General features: G+C 43.1%; 1 protein-coding gene across 1 annotated transcript in view; it reads right to left on the reverse strand.

Annotated features, from left to right (window-relative positions):
- The window catches only part of ZBTB7C (zinc finger and BTB domain containing 7C), a 140,657-nt gene extending 125,870 nt beyond the window's left edge, over nt 1-14,787 (reverse strand). Inside the window, exon 1 of the mRNA XM_077463039.1 lies at nt 14,607-14,787. Coding sequence (XP_077319165.1) covers nt 14,607-14,737 — 131 coding nt within the window. The 5' untranslated portion in view covers nt 14,738-14,787. The remainder of the gene's footprint in view (nt 1-14,606) is intronic.
- Between the last annotated feature and the right edge of the window lie 5,164 nt (nt 14,788-19,951).

Genomic DNA, 19,951 nt, shown 5'->3' on the forward strand with positions numbered 1-19,951 from the left:
GTTAGCTAAGTGTTTGCCGGATTTTTCACTCCCCCGGAGGGGAGGGAAGGCAGCTCTGCCTCTTTTATGTGGTTGACATTACTGAACTCTGGAAGAGCAGCTGGCTGAGGAGTTCTGGTGGGAGAGCCGGGAATCCACCCCCATAGCTCCCAACTGTCCCTGATTTCGAGGGACTGTCCCTGATTTGGAGCAATGTCCCTCTGCCCCTCATTCCTCCTCATTTGTCCCCCATTTTGGTCTGATCTCTATAGTTGTATATAAAATTCCCTTTTTATCTTTCAAAAAGTGTTTCCAAGTGCTAAACCTTTCATCTGAATTCTAAATTGCTGCATTTGTAAATTTTAAAAACCAATATAAAAGAATAGTAGTGGTAAAAAAAGCACTTGTGGGTTTAATTAACCTTTTTTTGGGGTTAATTATGCTTTAAGGGGGTGTGACAGGGGGCGTGTCCTATGCCTACATACATTTGCTAGTAGGTGTCCCTCATTTCCATCTCAAAATGTTGGGAGGTATGCACCAGCACACTATTAATGCACCCCCCATACACCGCCATCATACCCCAATACACAATGTGCTTAGATCCCAACCGTCCCTGATTTCGAGGGACTGTCCCTGATTTGGAGCAATGTCCCTCTGTTCCTTATTTAAAATGTACTTTATCTATCAAAAAGTGTTTTCCAGCACTAAACATTTCATCTGATTTCTAAATTGCTGCATTTGTAAATTCCAAAAGCCAATATAATAGGAATAGTACGGGTAAAAAAAAAAGCACTTGTGGGTTGTACAATTCTCCTTTAAGGGGGCGTGACAAGGGGGTGTGTCCTATGCCTGCATACTTTTGCTGATAGGTGTCCCTCATTCCTATCTCAGTAAGTTGGGAGGTGTGAATATGGGCTGTAATTCGGAGTCTCATAGCTAAAATATCAATTGCCTGATTCCTTCTGATTACTGAGAAGAGGCTTCATCCCAAATCCTCTCCTTCCTGTGTTCAAAATGTGAATTCTATACACTGACGCCTGAGAATTCCAATCCAAATAGACGACAGGATCACTTTAAATACAATCTAGACTTCCCCTCCCTTTTTCCTTTTTTAACCAATTCAGGCAGGCTTTCCTACCATGCGACCGCTGTGATTGGCTCTCATGATCGACAGCCTCACCCACTGGATACCAATCAGAAGCCATACCTCCCAACTTTCTGAGATATGGGTACTCGGCTTCTGGGGGTTATACCGGGATGATGCCCGCAGCTGCAGGCATCATCCCAGTACTGATTTTTAGAGCGGGCGATTGGCTTTCCAGCCATACCAACCTATGCGGCTAAAAGCCACTCGACTGTTATGCCGGAGGAGCTGGAGGGGATTCCCCCCCCCCCCGCCTCCTCCCGCTGCTCTTACCGGAGCTCCCGTTCAGTCGGGAGCAACGATGCACAATCCGATGCCTCTGGCGGCTAGTGAGGGACTGGAATGAAGCCGTAAGCGGCTTCATTCCAGTCTCCTAATTGTAAACACGGAAGCGACGTCATGACATCACTTCCAGTTTACTCAGCTGCCAATGGCGCCGGATTTAAAAATATATACAGTATTCAGAATCGCCGAAAATGGCGATCTGAATACTTTGAAGTGTAAAGGAGGGATCCCTCCATAAAGAGTACCTGTCACCGCCTATTACTGTCACAAGGGATGTTTACATTCCTTGTGACAGCAATAAAAGTGATCAAAATTTTATTTTTTTTTTAAAACAATTTATTAATTTTAAAATTAATAAAATAAATAAGAAAAAAATAAAAATTTAAAGCGCCCCCCCCTCCCCGCGAGCTCGCGAAGCAAAGAAAACGCATACGGAAGTCGCACCCGCATATCTAAACGGTGTTCAAATCACACATGTGAGGTATGGGCGCGATTGTCAGAGCAAGAGCAATAATTCTAGCGCTAGACCTCCTCTGGAACTCTAACCTGGTAAACGGAAAAAAAAGCGTCACCTATTGAGATTTTTAGGTACCGTAGTTTGTCATCATTCCACGAGTGCGTGCAATTATAAAGTGTGACATGTTTGGTATCTATTTACTCGGTGTAACATTATCTTTCACATTATGCAAAAAATGTGGGCTAATTTTACTGTTTTTTTTTTTTTTAATTCATGAAAGTGTCCCTTTTCCCAAAAAGTTGCGTTTAAAAGACTGCTGCGCAAATACCGTGTGACATAAAATATTGCAACAATCGCCGTTTTATTCTCTAGAGTCTCTGCTGAAATATATATATATATATATATATATATATATATATATATAAATAATGTTTGGGGGTTCCAAGTAATTTTCTAGCAAAAAATATGGATTTTAACTTGTAAACACCAAATGTCAAAAATAGGCATAGTCTTTAAGGCTAGGTTCACACTATTGCGATGCGGGAACGCCGCGAATCCGCGGCGTTTTCCCGCATCGCTCACCTCCCGCCGGCAGTTCACACTGCCCTATGCGGACGGCTGGGGGTGTCAATGTTATGTTAATGACACCCCCAGATCCGTCGGCATATCGCAGTGCGATCTGCCGACTCGCACAGGAATCGGATCGCATGGTGTGAACCCCCATGCGATCCGATTCCGTTGCGGACCCAAAAAAGGGTCCTGTGCGAGTTTGCTGCGGGACAGCTGCGAGTTCAGCCATACTATCTGTATGGCTGAACTCGCAGTGCTACGGAGATCGGATGTGATTTGCTGTGCGAATCACATCCGGATCTCCCCCCGCAGCAGTGTGAACCCAGCCTTAAGGAGAATTGTACAAAAAAAAAAGATTGGTTAAACCCACGAGTGCTTTTTTACCACTAATATTCCTTTATATTGGCTTTTGGAATTTACAAATGCAGAAATTTCAAAATCAGATGAAAGGTTTAGCACTGGAAAACACTTTTTGATAGATAAAAATAGGGTTTTCATTGTTGTGTTGAAAAAAAAAAAAAAAGTGCAGGTAACAGCTGCTGAAAACGCACACAATTGCGCGGTCATGCTACACTGTACCCAAATTAAATTTTTATTATTTTTTTCCCACAAATGGAGCTTTATTTTGGTGGTATTTGATCACCTCTGCGGTTTTTATTTTTTGCTAAACAAATAAAAAAAGACTGAAAATTTTGAAAAAAAAATATGTTTCAAAACTTTGTAAATAAGTACGCTTTCTCGTTCACTGATGGGCACTGATGGAGCTGCACTGACGGGCACTGATAAGGCGGCACTGATGGGCACCGATGAGGGGGCACCAATGAAGTGGCACTGATGAGGTGGCATTGATGGACACTGATATGTGGCACTGATAGGCGGCACTGATAGGTGGCACTGATGGGTGACACGGATGTGCACTGATAGGTGACACAAATTGGCACTGATAGCTGGCATGGATAGGCGGCATGGATAGGCGGCACAGATGAGCATGGATGGGCACTGATAGGTGCCACGGATGGGCACTGATAGGTGGCACAGATGGGCACTGATAGGCGGCACGGATGGGCACTGATAGGCGGCACGGATGGGCATTGATAGGCGGCATTGTATTGTATTATACTGTACTGATGGATGACAATCTGTGCCAAATAACAATGCATGCCAATCAGTGATGTCCATTGTGGGCACTGATTGGCATCCATTGTGGGCACTGACTGGCATCCCTGGTGGTCTAGGGTGGCATACCTGGTGCTGGGCATCCCTGGTGGACTGGTGGCGTCCCTGGTGGTCCAGTGTGGGCATCTTTGGGGGGGCTGTGCTGATAATCAATCAGCACAGACCCCCTCTGTCAGAGGAGCAGCTGATCGGCTCTCCTCTACTCGCGTCTGACAGATCACCGGCTCTTCCTATTTACACTGTAATCAGCCGTGATTGGACACGGCTGATCACGTGGTAAAGAGTCTCCGTCGGAGTCTCCGTCAGACCGACACCCCGCAACAATGATCGCCACGATGCGCGCCCCCGGGGGCACGCAGCGGCTCAAAATCCTGATCACGTCATATGACGTCCGGGCAGGATTTTGAAACCACTTTGCTGCCGTGTTTCTGCTATAGGGCGGGTGGCAAGTGGTTAAATTCATGATATTAACCCTGTTCCCGACCGGCGCACGCCGATGTACGTCGGCAGAATGGCACCATTCTGAATGGCCATCGCGTGCGTGTTATCCGTGAGTCGGGTCGCGGGTCCCGTGGATTCTATCGCCGCGGGGATACCCATGATCATCTCACGGGGAGGAAGAACAAGGAGATGCTAATGTAAAGAAGGATCTCCCCGTTCTGCCTAATGACACTGTCACTGATCTCTGCTCTGTGGGATCGGGAGTGGTGATCAGTGACATGTCACACGTAGCCACGCCCCTCACAGTTAGTAACACTCCCCAGGACATACTTATCCCCTACACTGCCCCCTAGTGGTTAACCCCCTTCCCTGCCAGTGTCATTTATGCAGGAATCAGTGCATTTGTATAGCACTTATTGCTGTATAAATGACAATGGTCCCAAAAATGTGTCAAAAATGTCCGATGTGTCCGCCATAATGTCGCAGTTACGATAAAAATCGCTGATCGCCGCCATTACTAGTAAAAAAATAAAAATATTAACAAAAATGCCATAAAACTATCCCTATTTTGTAAACGCTATAACTTTTTTTTTATACCAAAAATATGTAGAAGAATACGTATCAGCCTCAACTGAGGAAAAAAAAATGTTTTTTATATATTTTTTGGGGGGATATTTATTAGAGCAAAATGTAAAAAATTTCAAAATTGACGCTCTTTTTTGGTTTATAGCGCAAAAAAATAAAAACCACAGAGGTGATTAAATACCACCAAAAGAAAGCTCTATTTGTGGGGAAAAAAGGACGCCAATTTTGTTTGGGAGCCACGTCGCATGACCGCGCATTTGTCAGTTAAAGTGACGCAGTGTAGAATCGCAAATGCGTCATGTGGTCAGAAAAAGGTTAAAGAATTTTCTGAGCCCCCCCCCTCCCAATTTTAATGAAATCACAGATACAATTTTTTTTTAAATAAATACCCATTGTATATTATTATGCAGTCTCCTATGAAGCGTATTTGTGAGGTTAGGCACTGATGTTGGACAAGAAGGCCTGGCTCACAGTCTCCGCTCTAATTCATCCCAAAGGTGTTCTATCGGGTTGAGGTGCAGACCAGTCAGGTTCCTCCACCCCAAACTCACTCGTCCATGTCTTTATGGACCTTGCTTTGTGCACTGGTGCACAGTCATGTTGCAACAGGAAGGGGCCATCCCCAAACTGTTCCCACAAAGTTGGGAAAATGAAATTGTCCAAAATGTCTTGGTGTGCTGATGCCTTAAGAGTTCCCTTCACTGAAAGGGGCCAAGCCCAACCCCTGAAAAACAACCCCTCACTATAATCCCCCCTCCACCATATGATTTGAACCAGTGCACAAAGCAAGATTCATAAAGACAAGGATGAGCGAGTTTGGGGTGGAGGAACTTGACTGGCCTGCACAGAGTCCTGACCTCAGCCTGATAGAGCACCTTTGGGATGAATTAGAGGGGAGTCTGCAAACCAGGGCTTCTCGTCCAACATCAGTGCCTGACCTCACAAATGGGCTTCTAGAAGAATAGGTTATAGGTGCAAAGGGTGGGCCAACTCAATATTGAACCCTACGGACTAAGACTGGGATGCCATTAAAGTTCATGTGCACACAAAGGAAAGTGTCCCAATACTTTTGACTAGACAGTGCACTCCTTAAAAATTCCACTCGTATTTTGTGAGTGTAATTTGAGGGCTAGTGAAGAAGGGCTACCTGGGATCGGGGGCAAGCACCACTGGCAGGTGAGGTTGAATGGGAGTCCTTCTCCCAGCGACGGCGGAGGGGAAGAGAAAGGAGAGCCGCCCGGATGATCAGAACGTGGGGAACACAGCGATAACAGCTTTCATTTGAATTGCTGTATGCTCCCCGCACTTGCTGTCACATACAGCCCCGCCCCCGACCAGGAAATTTGATAGACAGATCACCTGGGCAGGGTGATCTCTCTATCAATGTTCTCTGGCCAAGAAAGCTGTTATCACTGTGTTCCCCACGCTCTGATCATCCGGGCGGCTTTGCTGCTCCTCTCCTCTCTTCCCCTGTATGGGCAGGCTGCATTGATGGACACAGGTGAGGCTGCATTGGTGGGCACGGGCAGGCTGCATTGGTGGGCATGGGCAGGCTGTATTGGTGGGCACCGGCAGGCTGCATTAGTGGGCCTGGGCAGGCTGTATTGGTGGACACGGGCAGGCTGCAATTTATGAGGGTGTGTTTAGGAGGTGGAATTGGGGGTGTGGCAGGGTCGGCGTTGGGTGGGGCAAATGGTGGCAAGTAACCCTTGAGGTCTGGCTAGTAACTCAGGACTTGAAATTTTGAGCCCTGATATAGTGTACATAAATAAATATATATATATATATATAAAAAATCTCCCTCCCTCTCATATATATATATATATATATATATATATATATATATATACATACACACAGTATATATAATCAGTTTTACCTTCCTAAGGTTTTGTAATTCTGTCCAACCTGTCCTGAGATTTACACAGCTCTGCCACACAACATGCCTGATATTTCTCTATTGCCGTTAAGCCATGCAGCTAGGTCACCTTCCCACCCCCATCCTGTGATTGGTTAGAAAAGGAGCAGCAAAAGTCGAAGTGCTCTTGTACAGGGGATTACACGCACTGAAGTCAGAATTGCGCATTTAAAAAAGATATGTTTAAAATATAGCTAACATTCAAAAATAGTAACTCTATTTTTGGTGTTTTTTAATATTATTTTCTCTCACTGAGCAGAAAGTAACACTGTAAGGGTTATTTACGAAAGGCAAATCCACTTTGCACTGCAAGTGCACTTGGAAGTAAAGTCGCTGTAGATCCGAGGGGGACATGTAAGGAAAATAAAAAACAGTATTTTAGCTTGCACATGATTGGATGATAAAATCAGCAGAGCTTCCCCTCATTTCAGATCAACCCCTTAGATTTAGAGCGACTGCACTTCCAAGTGCACTTTCAGTGCAATTTCAAATGCACTTTGCACTTGTAGTTTACACTTGTACTTGTAGTGCAAAATGGAGTTGCCTTTAGTAAATAACCCCCTATGTTACATACCTCACACCTTTATTGTGCTGTATGTATATACAACATACCTTGGGTGTAAATAAAATAAATAAAATAATGAACTACTGTGCGCATGTGTGGGTGTTACATCACCCTAGGCTACCCAATCAGGGGGGCAGAAGATGCCTACCCAGGAAGAAGACCGGGCACACATAATGGTAAATGAGTTGGCACTCACCACATTGCTGTAGGGTGAGTATTGTGGATTTTAGTTATTTTTTAAGAGTGACTTTTTTTATTTCATATTAAACTTATCTTAGCTGTTCGTCCATTAAAACTGCATGTTACTGTAGGAAATATCCTTCCCACTGGTCACCAATGTAGGAAGCATTCCTCCCACTAAAACTGCATGTGCATTTGCATTCTGTGCAAAAAAAGGGGTAAAATCAAATGTTCCCATGCTACAGTATTCTCTGCAGAATGAATCTGTACATGAGAAAAAAATACTGCTTTACGGCCACTAGATGGCTCTGAGGAGCATACTCATTTTCTATGACAGTCAGCACCATCTAGTGGACATATTGCAGCATTTCACAAATTTGATCGCGAAAAAAAATATCGCCTGAGAACATTTTGATTTTGCCCATTTACACAGGACCCATTTATATTTTCCATGCAAAAAAAAAACAGCTATGGGAATTTTTTAAAATAAAAATAATACACCCCTTAGGGCCAGATTTACATGAACAAAATAAAAAATACCACAGAGTTCAAAGAATTATTTTTCTAGCCCTCTTAGCTACAACATATGTTTTAAAGAAATGAGACATGTAACAATGTCATTTGTTTCTCCAATAAAAATAGTTTTGTAAGTTAAAACTTAAAAAAAAAGAAGAAGAAAAGGAGGTGGATTGTAAATATTTTAAAAGATCCCAGAACTGGATTCAGACTGCCGGGAGGGAGAATTGTACCGGATTCGCTCTTCTCTGTGAACTAAGTGCCCACACCATCCGTTCTGGAATATCTCATATTTATCTGGATAGGAAAGATAAGGGTGTCACACTGCCAGCACACTGCAAGGAGCTCATGGCGGAATATAATTGTAATTGTCAGATGGGCTGCTCAGAGAGACCATTTGACATTGGCCTGAGGGTGACCTGAGGGCAACCTGGGTCTCAACATGCCATACCAGGCCAGAGGATCTGAGCGCAAATCTATTTGATTGACCTTTCTTTCTGTATAGAGAACAATTTCAGATTGTTATTGGTTGTCAGAGTGCGACAAATATTGTATAACTGTGAAAAAATAATAAACAGAACATTGCAACCCTGCAGCTAACGTAGGGGAGAGATATACGGTGTGATTTATAGATGCCAAAAGAAATGTGCCAACTAGTAGGGGAGAAGGAAGGAGGGAAGGAAGGAAGGAAGAGGAAGGAAGGAAAAGGAAATCCATAGATAACCAAATCAAATTAATTTTGGAAACAAGAGCTACAAGCAACATCTACATACAGTATTTGCTTTAAAAAAAAGCCATCACAGAAAATGGTACCTTTTGATATTTCTATAACTTTTAGAATATTTGGAAGGAAGGGGAAGGAAGGAAGGAAAAGGAAGGAAGGAAAAGGAAGGAAGGAAAAGGAAATCTATAGATAACCAAATCAAATTAATTTTGGCTATAAGACAGACAGACTGGAGTGAGGAAAAGCAGATCACCGGCTCTTCCTATTTGCATTGTGATCAGCCGTGATTGGACATGGCCGATCACTTTGGAAAGAGTCTCCGTCGGAGACTCTTTACCGAGATTGTAGTTGCCGGGTATCAGACTGACACCCCGCAACAACAATCGCCACAATGCACGCCCCCCGGGGATGCGCAGCGGCTCAAAATCATGAGGACGGTCTATGATGTCCAGTCAGGATTTTGAAACCACTTTGTAGCTGTCATTTGACATTTGCCGGGCGGCAAGTGGTTAAAAAAAGCCATCACAGAAAATGGTACCTTTTGATATTTCTATAACCTATAAGGAAGAGGAAGGAAGGAAAAGGAAATCTATAGATAACCAAATCAAATTAATTTTGGCTACAAGAGCTACAAAGAACATCCACAAATATACATTAAAAATCCATCACAGAAGACAAGACTTCTGATATTTCTATAACCTTTAAAATATTAGGAAGGAAGGAAGGAAAGAAAGAAGGAAGGAAGGAAGAGGAAATCCATAGGTAACAAAATCAAATTCATTTTGAAAACAAGAGCTACAAGCAACATCCACATACAGTATTTGCATTAACCACTTCAATACAGGACACTTAAACACCTTCCTGCCCAGACTAATTTTGATCTTTCAGCGCTGTCGCACTTTGAATGACAATTGCGCGGTCATGCTACACTGTACCCAAATGAAATTTTTATCATTTTTTTCCCACAAATAGAGATTTCTTTTGGTGGTATTTGATCACCTCTACGGTTTTTATTTTTTGCTAAACAAATAAAAAAAGACAGAAAATTTTGAAAATAAATATGTTTTTTTCTTGTTTCAGTTTCAAAACTTTGTAAATAAGTATGTTTTCTCCTTCACTGATGGGCACTGATGGGGCTGCACTGAAGGGCACTTATAAGGCGGCACTGATGGGCACTGATGAGCTGGCACCAATGAAGTGGCACTGATGAGGTGGCATTGATGGGCACTGATATGTGGCACTGATGGGCGGCACTGATGAGCGGCACTGATGGGCGGCACTGATAGGTGGCACTTATGGGTGACACGGATGGACACTGATAGGTGGCACAAATTGGCACTGATAGCTGGCACAGATTGGCATGGATAGGCGGCAGGAATGGGCATGGATAGGCAGCACAGATGGGCATGGATAGGCGGCACAGATGGGCATGGATGGGCACTGATAGTTGGCATGGATGGGCACTGATAGGTGGCACGGATGGGCACTGGTAGGTGGCATAAATGGGCACTGATAGGCGACATTGTATTGTATGGTTTTGTGCTGATGGATGCCAATCAGTGCCAAACAATAATGCATGCCAATCAGTGATGCCCATTGTGGGCACTGATTGGCATCCATTGTGGGCACTGATTGGCATCCATTGTGGCACTGACTGGCATTCCTGGTGGTCTAGGGGGGCATACCTGGTGCTGGGCATCCCTGGTGGTCTGGTGATGTCCCTGGTGGTCCAGTGTGGGCATCCTCGGGGGGGCTGCACTGATAATCAATCAGCACAGACCCCCCCTGTCAGAGGAGCAGCCGATCGGCTCTCCTCTACTCGCGTCTGACAGACACGAGTGAGGAAAAGCCGATCACCGGCTCTTCCTATTTACACTGTGATCAGCTGTGATTGGACACGGCTGATCACATGGTAAAGAGTCTCCGTCGCAGACTCTTTACCAAGATCGTAGTTGCGGGGTGTCAGACTGACACCCCGCAACAACGATCGGCGCGATGCGCGCCCCCGGGGACGCGCAGCAGCTCAAAATCATGAGGACGGTCTATGACGCCAAGTCAGGATTTTGAAACCATTTTGCAGCCGTCATTTGACAATTGGCGGGAGGCAAGTGGTTAAAAAAAGCCATCACAGAAAATGGTACCTTTTGATATTTCTATAACCTTTAGAATATTTGGAAGGAAGGAAGGAAGAGGAAGGATGGAAGTCAAAGGAAATCCATAGATAACCAAATCAAATTAATGTTGGCTACAAGAGCTACAAAGAACATCCACAAATATACATTAAAAAGCCATCACAGAAGACAAGACTTCTGATATTTTTATAACCTTTAGAATATTAGGAGGGAAGGAGGGAAAGAAGGAAGGAAGGAAGAGGAAGGAAGGAAGGAAGGAAAAGTAAATCTATAGATAACAAAATCAAATTAATTTTGGAAACAAGAGCTACAAGCAACATCCACATACAGTATTTGTATTTAAAAAAGCCATCACAGAAGACAAGACTAATGATATTTTTATAACCTTTAGAATATTTGGAAGGGAGGGAGAGGGAGGAAGGGAGGAAGGGAGGAAGGAAGGAGAGTTAGGAAGGAAATCCATAGATACCTAAAATGAAATAAATGTTGGCTACAAGAGCTACTAGCGACATCCACAAATTTGCATAAAAAAGCCACCACAGAAAAATAGACCTTTGATATTTCTATAACCTTTCTAATATTTGACTCTGTGACCCATTTTTGTCAAAAAAAAAAAAAAAAAAGATGAAGGGGCACTTTGCTGAAATCACTGCTGAAGTCAGTATACTGTCTATCCATAGGATTACATAACAGGAAATCAACTGTTATATTAAAAGCTATGGGAACCATCCTAATTCCAAGGAGCAACTCTACTCAGAACACGTACCAATTTGGATTGGATTGGGGCACTGCCCAGTTCTCTGATGGCCATGGCTGCTTTACCCCATCAAGAGGTCAACCAGGCTGAGAAGTTTTTAAACCTCCTGGTGCCCAACCAGTGGCCCAACAGCCACATTGGCCCTTTAATACTTGTTGTGCAGCCCTTGGACCCCAGCGGTCAGTGGTGGGAGCACTGATTTGGAAAGGGACTACTATGGCAGTGATCTTCAGCAGTATCTTAAGACATGTTGCCAGACTCTGTTTTGTATCCTGCAGTGTGTCTCCAGTTTCCAACCACACCTGTAGCATGCCCACAGTTCTCAAATACATCCGTAGCATATCCACAGTCTCCAACCACACCTGTAGCAAGTCCACAGTTTCAAACCACACATGTAGCACTACCAATGATGGAGGAACTTTTCCCACTCACCACCATGGTAAGGTAGCATTCTTCCCACAGAACCACCAATGTAAGGAACATTCTTCCCACAGAACCACCAATGTATGGAACATTCTTCCCACAGAGCCACCAATGTAAGGAACATTCTTCCCACAGAACCACCAATGTATGGAACATTCTTCCCACAGAGCCACCAATGTAAGGAACATTCTTCCCACAGAGCCACCAATGTAAGGAACATTCTTCCCACAGAGCCACCAATGTAAGGAACATTTTTCCCACTGACCGCCAATCTAAGGAGCATTTTTCCCACTGACCACCAATCTAAGGAGCATTCTTCCCACTGACCACCAATGTAAGAAGCAGTTCTGCCACTGACCTCCAATGTAAGGAACATTCTTCCCAATGACCACCAATGTTAGGAGCATTCTTCCCACAGAACCACCAATGTAAGAAACATTCTTCCCACTGACCACCAATGTAAGGAGCATTCTTCCCACAGAACCACCAATGTAAGAAGCATTCTTCCCACTGACCACCAATGTAAGGAGCGTTCTTCCCACTAACCATCAATGTAAGGAGCATTCTTCCCACAGAACCACCAATGTAAGAAGCATTCTTTCCACTGACCACCAATGTAAGGAGCATTCTTCTCACTAACCACCAATGTAAGGAGCATTCTTCCCATTGACCACTACGTTAATGTACTATGAGCTGTAGATAAAGTAATTCTTAGCAAGGGTTCCCTGGGGCCTAAAAGTTATTTCAAGAGTTCCTTCATGTTAAAAGAGTTAAGAAATGCTGTGTTAGAGATGAGAAAGACATATGTATATACTGTATATAATGAAATTCATGTTTTTTTTTTCCAAATGAATTTACATTTTTTTAGCCAATAACCTTTTAAATTGCACTGTTTTCGTTTTAATGTAATTCCTGAAAATTACTGTATTAAAACTTTTATCCTGATTCTTTTATCGAAATCGACTGCCAGTTTGACTCCACTAACTGGACTAAATGAATGAAAGTTTCGGAAACGAAAACTTTCAAAATAAAATCTAACCATGTATGACCAGCATTAGAAACATCTAAAGCAGCCATTATCAACCAGGATACCTTGGCACGCTAGGGTTCCTCCAGAGGTTGCCAGGGGTTCCTTGAGCGGTGGCTAATGGACCTCCCATCTAATGTTACAATATATTTATTTAATGTTGTCTTCATTACCACAGTAGCATGACACCAATGATCTGTAAAGCTATCTGTAAAGGTGGCATTCTAACCACCACACTAAGGAAGGCGACTTTCTTCCCACAGGCCACCAATATAAGGTGCTTTTTCCCGCTGGCACCAATAAAAGTGGCAATCTTTCCATTGACCATCAATGTAAGGGACATTCTTCCCACTGACTATCAGTGTAAGGATCATTCTTCCCATTGACCACCAATGTAAGTTACATTCTTTCAGCTAATCACCAATGTAAGGGGCATTCTTCCCTCTGACCACCAATGTTAAGGGCATTATTTTCATTATTTTCACTGGCCATCACTAAAAGGCACATTCTTCCCACTGACTACCAATGTAAGAAGCGATCTTCCCAATGACCACCAACGTAAGGTACATTCTTCCCACTGACCACCAACGTAAGGTACATTCTTTCCACTGACCACCAATGTAAGGTGCATTGTTCACATTAACCACCCATGTAAGGGGCCTTCTTCTCAATACCAATCAATGATAGGTGAAATCTTCCCACTGACCGCAATTTTTACATTTTTCCCATTGACCACCAATGTAAGAAGCAATCTTCCCAATGACCACCAACGTAAGGTACATTCTTCCCACTGACCACCAACGTAAGGGGCACTTTTCTACTTGGCCATCAATGAAAGGCGCATTCTTTTGACTGACCATCAATGTAATGAGCATTCTTCCCACTGGCCACCAATGTAAGGGGCATTCTTCCCACTGACCACCAATGTAAGGATTATTCTTCCCACTGACCACCAAGGTAAACAGCATTCTTCCCACTGACCACCAATTAAGAAACATTCTTCCCACTGAACACAAATGTAAGGGGCATTTTTCTAATTAGCCATCAATGAAAGGTGCATTCTTTTGACTGACCATCAATGTAATGAGCATTCTTCCAACTGACCACCAATGTAAGGAACATTCTTCCCGCTGACCACCAATGTAAGAATTATTCTTCCCACTGACCACCAATGTAAGGATTATTCTTCCCACTGACCTCCAATGTAAGGGGCATTTTCCTAATGACCCCCAATGGACTAATCTTAGCAGGGGAGACGTGAAAATTGTTTCAAAGTTTCTTTTGGAGTAAAAACATTATTTTTTAAAAATAAAATGAGTGTAAATGAGAGCAGATAAAGACAAAATTGAGTGGAAGTGGAAATAAGTGGATAAGTGGAAATACCCCTTAAAATTGAAATGTACCCTTTAAATCTCCTTTGGCTGCTGGGACCGAAAGCTCTCTGCAGATCAGGGCAGCATTATAATAACAAAAAGCATCTAAAAAAAAAAAGAAGAAAAAAAAGAAAACGATCTCTGATTGGCTGCCGCGAGTTCCACCACCTTGTACATTTTTTGATCTCACGAGCTGAGCTCCGGGAGAACTGTCATCCTCCAATTCTATACCATGCAGAAGAATAGGAAGGACCTTTTCTATTTTTTTCCCTTTTGTATCTCTCAGAGAGCCGTAGTCACAGGCACAGAAAGAATCGAAAAAATTGGGAGCAAAAAGAAGCTTTTTCCACTGACCTTTTCCTGCGTCCGTTGTGGCAGGCGGCGGCTGCAGAAGTGCTGAATTGATGTAAAAAAAAAAGTAGGAAAAAAAAAATATCAGGCAGGCTGCTGTGGGGTGGGGGGGGGTGTGGACTGCAAATTGTCATTGATTTGTATGAAGAGAGCGCTGCTTCCTAGGAGTGGTTTGAAGAATGTACTCCCACCACTCCCTGTAAACCAAAACTATTTGGCATGGAGCCTCGCCAGTCCACCTGTACAAGGAAGCTGGGCTGTGCGGCTGGCACCCTCTACCACCTTTATCAGCACGCCTTCCCTGCGCCTCGCTCAACTGGTTCTTCCTTTTTTTTTTTTTTTTTTTTAGTTCTTTTCATTTTCTTTTTAACCCCTTTTTGGTTCGTCGACGCCTAGACGTCCAGACCAAACGCCGGATACCTCAACGATAACTCATCTAAAAATAACCCGTGCCCTACATAACATGGGAGGTTTAAAAGGTAATACTTGCCAAAATTCTATATAAAAAAAAAAATGGTAACAAAAAAAAAATTGTATAAATTTTACCATTTTTTTTTTTTAGTTCTTTTCATTTTCTTTTTAACCCCTTTTTGGTTCGTCGACGCCTAGACGTCCAGACCAAACGACGGATACCTCAACGATAACTCATCTAAAAATAACCCGTGCCCTACAAAACACGGGAGGTTTAAAAGGTAATACTTGCCAAAATTCTATATATATATAAAAAAAAAAAAAATTGTATACATTTTACCATTTTCTTTTTAACCCCTTTTTGGTTCGTCGACGCCTAGACGGCTAGACCAAACGCCGGATACCTTGCCGATAACTCATCTAAAAATAACCTGGGCCCTACAAAACACAGGAGGTTTTAATACTTACCAAAATTGTATATATATATATATATATATAAAAAAAAAATTGTAAAAAAAAAAAATGTATAAAAAATAAAAAAAAACTGTAAAAAAAAAGTGGTCTGGTCATTAAAAATGCTCATAAAATCGTAAAAATCGGTGCCTTATTTTATTGTATATTTTTTTTAACTTGTACAAATTGTATCATTAAGCTCCGTTCACACACGGGCGTTTTCAAACTTTGAGCAGAATTGGCGCGATTCTGCCCACGATTTCAAAACGTCAAATCGCACATCAGTTCAATGGCATCTAAAAAACATGGTTGAGATTATGTTGCAACTGTCGCAAACCAAATTAGGGGGAGGGGGGCGATGCGGGTCGCCCCAAAAAAGTTTCTTTTTGGGGCGACATGCGTCACGCAAGGTGAATTAAATGGCACCTGAACAAGCTGATGTGCGATTTGACATTTTAACAGCGCGTTTTTATATCACATTCTGCCACAACTGTCGTGTGAAAAATCACACAAACCAAATCGGGGGGAGGGGGGAGATGCGGGCCGCCCCAAAAAAGGTCCCCTTTTGGGCAACAATCGTCGCACAATTCGTCACAGCACTTTTTTTTTTTTTTTTTTTAGGTGCCATTGAATTAAATGGCACCTGAACAAGTTGATGTGTGATTTGACATTTTAACAGCGCGTTTTGAAATTGTGGTCATTAAGCTCCGTTCACACATGGGCGTTTTCGCACTTTGGGCAGAATTGGCGCGATTCTGCCCACGATTTCAAAACACACTGTTAAAATGTCAAATGGCACATCAGTTCAATGGCACCTAAATAAACATGGTTGAGATTCTGCTGTGACAAATCACGCAAAACCAAATCAGGGGGGGGGGGAGGGGGCGATGCGGGCCGCCCCAAAAAAGTTCCTTTTTGGGTGACACGCATCACGCAATTTGTCGCGTGGCAGAATCACACCACGTTTTTTTGTTTTGTTTTTTAGGTGCCATTAAATTAAATGGAACCTGAACAAGCTGATGTGCAATTTGACATTTTAACATGTGTGAACGGACTCTAATGATACACTTGTACAAGCAAAAAAAAATAAAAATAATATAATATAATAATATAAGACAGCGATTTTTGCAATTTTATGAGCATTTTATATGACCAGTACTTTTTATAGAATTTTTTTATTTTTTTATTTTTATTTTTTTATACAATTTTGGTAACTATGATCATTAGGTACCTTTAGGCTGGGTTCACACTGCAGCGGTTTATGAGAACGGATGTGATTCGCACCGCACTGCAGTGCAAATCACATCCGATCTCTGTGCGATGCGAGTTCAGCCATACAGATAGTATGGCTGAATTTGCATCGCATCTGGCCCAAACTCGCACAGGACCCTTTTTTTTGTCCGCAGCACCATGTGATCCGATTCCTGTCCGAGTTTGCAGATCGCACTGCGATATGCGAACTGATCTGGGGGAGTCATTAACGTTTCACTGACACTCCCAGCAGTTCGCATAGGGCAGTGTGAACTGCCGCCGGGAGGTATGCGATGCGGGAACCCGCCGCGGATTCGCTGCGTTCCCGCATCGCTGCAATGTGAACCTAGCCTTAAAGAGGAAGTAAACCCCGATGGGGGCTTACTTCCTCTTTTTCCCCCTGCAAAGTAAAAGCATAATGGGCTAGTATGCATTTGCACACTAGCCCATTACGCTGCACTTACCTGCAAACGAAGCCCGCAATGTCCCTGAGATTCCCGCTGGTGGCCGCGTCCATCTTTACCCCTCTTTCTTCCGGGGTCGTGGACTCCAGCTCTGTGACTGGCCGGAGCCGCGTGACGTCACTCCCCCGAATGCATGCAGGAGCTGACGGTGAGGGCACGGCCCTTAAGAAACGGCACGATCGTGCCCATTCTTCGGTGCGCATGCGCCGATGATGTTGGCGCAAGCGTATATGGAAAATATAGATACTTGCACTATCTCAGTTTAGACTGATACGTATATATTGGTTTGCGCAATGGTTATAGCGTCTACAAAATAGGGGATAGATTTATAGCATTTTTATTATTCATTTTTTTTTTATTAGTAATGGTGGCGATCTGCGATTTTTATCATGACTGCGACATTATGGCGGACACATCGGACACTTTTGACACCATTTTGGGACCATTGTCATTTATAAAGTTATCAGTGCTATAAAAATGCACTGATTACTGTGTAAATGACAATGGCTAGTGTCCTAGGGAGTGATTCTAACTGTGGAGGGGATGGCTACAACTGACATGACATTGATCACTGCTCCCGATGACAGAGAGCAGTAGATCCCTGTCATGTTATTAGGCAGAATGAAGAAATGCCTTGTTTACATTGGCATCTCCCCGTTCTTCCTCTCCATGACACGATCGCGGGCCCCCGGCGGACATCGCGCACACAGGACCCGCAGTCACAGAAGACGCGGCGCGCGTACCCACAATGCTGTGATTTAAAGGGGACGTACCTGTTCACCCATTTGCCCAGCCGCGCCATTGTGCCGACGTACATCGTGGTGCGCTGGTCGGCTAGTGGTTAAGAAATAACTGCATGGCAAATGTGTTTTTCTGTGAATTTGGAAATCGCAGGCAGAATCGCAGCAATTCCGCCCCCCCCCCCCCCCCGCGCGATTCCAATCGCCTATGTGTGAATGGAGCTGTCGCACTGGAAATCTTGCCTGAGCGTTTTGTGAATGTGCGCAAAATCGTGCTTTGCTGTGTGCATTTTTTGCGCTCTATGCATAGGGCAGTCCATTCATTTCAATGAGCGACCAATGTGGCAAAAACAGCTCACGTATCAGAAGACACTCATGCAACAGAAAAATACTCAACAAACACAAAAGAGTGTAGAGCTTAGTTTTGTTTTTTTGTAACCGTGCGTTTTTGACGTGTTTGTCAAATGTTTTTTCTGGACGACTTTCCGATAAAAGTGGTCCCAGTGGTGGATTTGCCGCAAGATCACTTTTCTAGGCGGGCAGAGAGGTGCCCTTCCCCCCCTTTCCGCTGCTTCCAGGTTGTTTCTAAACTTACCCAAGCCACCGGAACTGATCCGATGTGGCTGATGGCTAGGCAGGAAGTTGAGTGAGGGCAAGATAGCCCCCACTCGGCTCTGTGCCCTTGGAGGACCGGAGCGATGTCTGACGTCACTTCCTGTTCTCGGGCTTACAGAGATTTTTTTTATTTTATTTTTTTAAGACAAAGTGCCTTTTTCTTTTTTTACAGGTAAATGAGAGATTTTGGGTCTTTTTGACTCCAGACCTCTCAATAAAGTGGATCTGGCATGCTTATTTCTATTACAAGGGATTTCTTATACTAGGAATAAAAGTGATTATAAAAAATAAACATGAAGGGACAGTGTAAAAATAAAAAGTGAAATAAATAAGAAAAAAAAATGAAAGCGCCCCGTCCCTCCGAGCTCACACACAAAAACGATTGCATACGTAGTTCATGCCCGCATTATGCAAAGGTGTTCAAACCACACATGTGAGGTATCGTCACGAACATTAGAGCGAGAACAATAATTCTAGCATCAGAAAAAAAGAAAAATACTGCACTCAAAACTAAAAGCTCCAAAAATAAACTATACATGCAGCTCAACTTGTAAGATGAATGAATGAATGAATGAATGAAATACTTGTATAGCGCACAATGCGAACTGAATCACCTTTAGATACATACAAACACCATGACCAGAAATAAAAAAAAGCTGCGCAATGAAATTATACTAAAACAAATCATGACACAAATTTAATTATATGACATAAATTAATCATAAAAATTTATGTTATAATTAAATATGTGTTTCCTGATAAGTAACCAGTCCTCAGATTTCTTTTGTGCAGACAGATCACCAATATAGGTGAACCTCCACCACACAGCATATGCGCTTACCAGAAGGCAAGCAGTGAGAGCCTTGTATTGTATAATCACCAGTAAAAACGTATAGAAAAACCACCGGCCGGCTTGCAAACACCTATCCTAGACCGCAATGACATCAGCACATCTCCCACCGATGTACGTTTCGTCAAAGAGTGACTTAGTCCCCATGACTCATCGCGGTCTAGGATGGGTGTTAAGTCACTCTTTGACGAAACATACGTCGGGTGAGAGACTTGCTGACGTCATCGCGGTCTAGGATGGGTGTTAAGTCACTCTTTGACGAAACATACATTGGGTGAGAGACTTGCTGACGTCATTGCGGTCTAGGATGGGTGTTAAATCACTCTTTGATGAAACATACATCAGGCGGTTTTCCTATACGTTTTTACTGGTGATTCTACAATACAAGGCTCTTACTGCTTTCCTTCTGGTAAGAGCATATGCTGTGTGGTGGAGGTTCACATATATTGGTGGTCTGTTTGCACAAAAGGATATTTATTAATTATCACTTTCACTTATTTCACTGGCTTAGATAACATTTTGTTCATTGTTTTCTTGAAATGTGAGGACTGGTTACTTATCTCG

This window comes from Lithobates pipiens, unplaced genomic scaffold, assembly GCF_037356315.1.
Source record: "Lithobates pipiens isolate NorthernLeopardFrog02 unplaced genomic scaffold, aLitPip1_a1.2 Scaffold_3, whole genome shotgun sequence".
NCBI classification, from domain to species: Eukaryota; Metazoa; Chordata; class Amphibia; order Anura; family Ranidae; genus Lithobates; species Lithobates pipiens.